Here is a 4869-nt window from a genome sequence, read left to right on the forward strand (position 1 = left end):
TGAAGTGTGAAGTGCAGGTGAAGTGCAAGGGTTGAAATCTGTGAAGTGCGACTTGAGCTTGAAAACGAGCCTCACAGGCCTTGTTTGTTTCTAAATCTCTAACATGATTTATAATAATAATAATAATAATAATAATCATCATCATCATCATCATCATCATCATCATTATTATTATATTATTACACCATTAGTATTATTTAATCATCATCATCATCATCATCATCATTTTCTGGCGGATTCTCTGTGCTCCGTTTGATAATTCAGGGTCTAAAAACGATCAAACTTTGTCGGGTGGCAGTATCCTCATTGTCGGACCATTTAATAGGACCGCGGTCTTTCACACGCACACCTGCGAGGGGCGAAGTCTAATTCGATTAATAGGAAATTCAATATATATTCATTAGGTGGCTTTCCCTCTGTAATATATGATCGCCAGCAGGACGTGAAAGGAGCCTATTGATTGTGGTTCTGAAAGGACCTGCGTGGGACTGCAACTTCACCTGCTTCCCTTCTCAATTAGGAATGTATCCCAAACTCTGACGCAAAACGAGTTAAATTAACCGTTCCCTAATTTGCTATCTCGTCCCTCCCGCGTAATCCCCCACCTGTTTTTTTTTTTTTCAAGCGTGCCCCCTTCAATTTAGTGTGAGCTGAAAGGTTCCAATAGGGTCTAATGAAACAGTGACTAAATCGTTCTCTCTCTCTCTTTCCCAGTAGACGGTTGGTGAAAAGGCCCGGAGCTTGGCGCACTGTCGGGGGTCCGCCGGCTAAAGGCGAGTTCCTGGCAGGACAATCTAACCTGTCAAAGCCTTTGGCCAGCTCTTCATAGCCTGCATCAACTCCCCCTCACCCCTTCCCCCCTTTCCATGGTGTTGAAGGAATTGCTACATAAGCGACCCCGACGTGGGACAGAAACCGTAATTAAACTCCTTTTGGATTAACTTAACACGAGGGACAACGTTCAGCTGAAAAGCGAGCATAAAGCAGGGTGGGGTGGGGTGGTTGGGGGGCTTCGGGACGGGGGTACGGAGATCAGGGGCTCTATTATAGACAAGATCACCTGGACTCTGGGAGAGAAACTTCTAGGGGCCTTTTGTGCTCATGAAACAGGAACTGTTTGAGCCTACATGGTGCGCCATTAGGACAGGAAAAGCCGTGGCAGCGCATAAGATTTAAATGAATACACGGACTGAGCCCACACACTATCAAATAAGGCTGGTGAAAAAAACGCAACATACATAACATAAAAAAACCTCTCTCTCCTTTTAGATGGATGAATAGGCCAGAACTATGAATTATTTGAACTTAATGGATAAAAACATTAACCATTAACTGTTTCTTAATGTGACATTTATGAATTCACTTATCATTGACATGATATCTGAACTCAAAAATGCCCAGTCTCAGGAGGCAATTAATTTCCCATATCAGTATATTTATTGATTTAGTATAGGCTTTAAAAGTCCACAACACACGCGTCTGAAACAGTATATGACACTGATGCAGTGAGAAACCCAGCGTGCTGTGTGTCTGAAATATTTTATTTTATTTAATTGTATTTTTTATTTATTTATCTATTTATTTATTTGTTTTTTTGCTTAGGCATGGTTATATACTTTGCATTTCTCTGCGGATTTGTTTTTAAATAATTAATTAATAACTGAATATTAATTGATTAATCTTCATTAAATGTAATTTAAGCTTACCATATCAGAGATACCAGTTTCTAGAGCAGAATATTTTTGGTTGTTGTTTGTTTCACTGACTGTTCTTCAGAAGTGATGTCCTGATTTATTAGAGTGCAATCTTTTAGGATACAATTTAGGAAAAACAAAAAGCTATTTATAAAATATTTCATGTTTTTTTTTTGCAATCCCCTGCTAGATATACCCTTAAATGTTCTATGTGGAAGCACAGAGTGGTTCTCCATCAGAGAGGGTTCCCTGCAGAATCCCTTTGGAACCTAATAACCTATATACATATAATAAGCCCCAAAAATCTATAACATTAATTCAGGGCATAGACTAATAGTCTAATTTCTCTCCAGCCTTATACGTTACGAATGGCCTATTGCATTAATCAAAGGCCAATGAGATGTTCCTACTTTTGCATCAGAGAAACAAATCGATATTAAAGATATGCTGTATCACAACCTCAGTCATCCAAAACACAGGAAAAAAAAGCGAGCGCTGCGTAATTACGTCAGTACCGTGTTTTTTTTATTTAAATAAATACAAATATACACATATACATTTTTTTTTGCTTATTATAAACATAAAATTCGGGTGAACAGAAAAATCACATTTTGGGAAAATATCTAACACAGCATGTTGCACCCGATTATTTACACCGCGCATGAGTTTTCTGCACAAATGCGCCAGACCTTTCAAGCAACTTGTTTACGGACTGTAAGCTTGTTTTTAGGTAGAAAAGACATACAAGAAAATCCGAAGACGTCACTTTTGTTGTAACATCAAACAGCAAAATCCTCAGGGTTAAAGCACACCTACAATGTTTAAGTTCAGATGGACATGGATACAAAAAAAAAGTTAATTCAGCCACATGGATGTAAATGCAGTAAATGCAACCCCGGAGAGTTTGCTGTATTATTATTATTATGGTTATTATTTTAGAAAGAGTGACGGGTAGAGAGAATAAAACCATAAACATCCACTTTATCTACTTGTTTTCGGAGACGTCCAAGGATCCGTGCATACGGAAGTCTAAGTGCTAGTTAGAGTGAATAGTCCTAGAGTGATCATCGAGTCCTTATGTGTCTCTCATTTCTCTGTTAAATTGGCGAACCCTCTTTCTCCTCCGTGGCCGAGGCGGGTGAGAGGGACTCCTCGTCCTCTGATCGCGGGTAGGGTGCGTGGTTTCCGGAGCACTTGCACCCCGCGTGCGTGCTCCGCTGTGCGCCTTTGCCCTCCTTCTTGTGCTTAACGCGCCGGTTTTGGAACCAGATCTTCACCTGCTTCTCCGACAGATTGAGGTACGTGGCGATCTCAATCCTGCGCAGGCGCGACAGGTACATGTTGGAGGAGAACTCGCGCTCGAGCTCGAGAAGCTGCGTGCTGGTGAAGGCCGTGCGCATGCGCTTTCCGTTCTGAACGTGGCCGTTATCCGACGCACCTGCAGGTATCAGAAAGGTAGTACAACGTGTTAATATGAGCAAAGGCTCGTCGTGATTTATGAATGTAGTTTACATGAAATAACATAATATGGAACATGTTTATTATTAACTAATAGCTCCTATTTGATCAACTGCGAATATGATATCGAGATTATATTAAGATTATATTACGAAGCACAGTCAGAGGCGGAATAAAAACACGAGTGTGATATAAACATTACATTTCATTTAGCACCTTAAAGGGTTAGCTTGTTATTCTAGAGGATCTAAGGATCTACTTCTTTTCAAAGGTAAAACTGTTAACTCTTGAAAATACGTATGCATATGTAATACATAGGTACGTATAATAGTTCATAGTTATAAAGGTCGTAGTGGATAGTTATAACGGTTGTAATGAATATCAGGTGTGTCAGACGCAGGTGTGTTAAAGAGCACTTGCTCCGCCTTACCTATGGAGAGGCAGTGGTATCTCCGTGGGTCAGTGACGCTGTAAGCGGGGGGCGTGCAGACGGGCGCGGAGTTGTGTTGTTGTGCAAGCCTTTGACAGTATGGTGCATCTGCGCTCGGGAATCCTGGAGCCTTCAGCAGAGGCAGGCCAGCCCGGGGAGAGTGCACATGCGTGGCGACGCAGAGCGGACAGACGCAGAAGGCTCCGCTTTTCCGGGACGGACATGCGGCCGCCGGGACACCCATCACACCCGGCGCGTGCATACCGATGGGGATGAAGAAGTCCTGCGCTGTGTGCTCACCCAGAGGCGTGGGTCTGGCCGAGTCCTTGATGATGAGCGAGTCGACATAGAAAGACCTGGACATGACTTCTTGTAATGATGCCAACCCAGGATTACAGCCGGTATGCAGAATATTCAGTGCTCTTTGCTGTCTTCTGAAGCCCTCGGGAGCCGAGAAGGAGCTTATGTTTGATGGTTCAACAAAAGGGAGCCTGGAGAGGGCCGGCCCTAACGTCACCCACGTGCGACTCCCAGCATAGGGGCTTTAGTCTCTACCGTGACCCGAGACACGTGATGCCCGAGCGCACTACCAATCAGAGCCCTGGCCATCCAGTCGTGTTACTTCTTGTTTCATGTTTTTTCACTCAGGCACAGGAGCACCACAGTTTCCCTTTTTAATGAGAGTTGCTGGCATCTATCTATCTATCTATCTATCTATCTATCTATCTATCTATCTATCTATCTATCTATCTATCTATCTACCTCAAACGAAACTGGTTGTTTGTCCAGTTTAAGTCTGAGAGGGCATTATCACATTCCTATTTAAAGTAATAAATCGTGTGACTCTCTATGGCATGCACCCACAATCCATGGCTCTTAATCAAGGCTCAGGTCAGTTTGGACAAATGGGCCTGTCTTGGGATTAACGGTTTATAAAACGCAGTCGAGTGTAGGTGCGTGCAATTCGATAGCGATTAGGATTCAATTAGAAAGCGTTTATTGTCGAGGTATTAGAGCCGGACAAACAGACAACTATTCCAGAAATGCGCTAATCCCTCAACTTGTGACAATAATTAGCCGGTTTGATCTCCAGGAGGGTCAGGAGCGGGCTGAGTTTGCGCGCCACTCTCGCCAAAGCTGAGCACACTGAGTCTACATGGTGCTGTTATAATAATAATAATAATAATAATAATAATAATAATAATAACAACATATATATATATATATATATATATATATATATATATATATATATATATATATATATATATATATATATATATATAT

The 4869-nt window shown here is 41.9% G+C and overlaps 1 protein-coding gene across 1 annotated transcript; it reads right to left on the reverse strand.

Moving 5' to 3' along the window:
* Nucleotides 1-2267: 2267 nt before the first annotated feature.
* On the reverse strand, nt 2268-3999 carry gsx2 (GS homeobox 2). The gene is made up of 2 exons (XM_058379492.1): nt 3583-3999; nt 2268-3132 (listed from the first exon to the last, which is right to left on the reverse strand). The coding sequence occupies exons 1-2, from the start codon at nt 3944-3946 to the stop codon at nt 2792-2794; spliced, it is 705 nt and encodes a 234-aa protein (XP_058235475.1). The 5' UTR covers nt 3947-3999; the 3' UTR covers nt 2268-2791.
* Between the last annotated feature and the right edge of the window lie 870 nt (nt 4000-4869).

The sequence above is a fragment of the Hemibagrus wyckioides genome, linkage group LG25 (genome assembly GCF_019097595.1).
Source record: "Hemibagrus wyckioides isolate EC202008001 linkage group LG25, SWU_Hwy_1.0, whole genome shotgun sequence".
Taxonomy (NCBI): Eukaryota; Metazoa; Chordata; class Actinopteri; order Siluriformes; family Bagridae; genus Hemibagrus; species Hemibagrus wyckioides.

Bases quoted from the DNA above. Each gene is read 5' to 3' on its own strand.
- gsx2 (XM_058379492.1), bottom strand. From the start codon at position 3,946: ATGTCCAGGTCTTTCTATGTCGACTCGCTCATCATCAAGGACTCGGCC. The intron at 3,133-3,582 runs GTAAGGCGGAGC...TGATACCTGCAG, and splicing joins ATACCACTGCCTCTCCATAG to GTGCGTCGGATAACGGCCAC.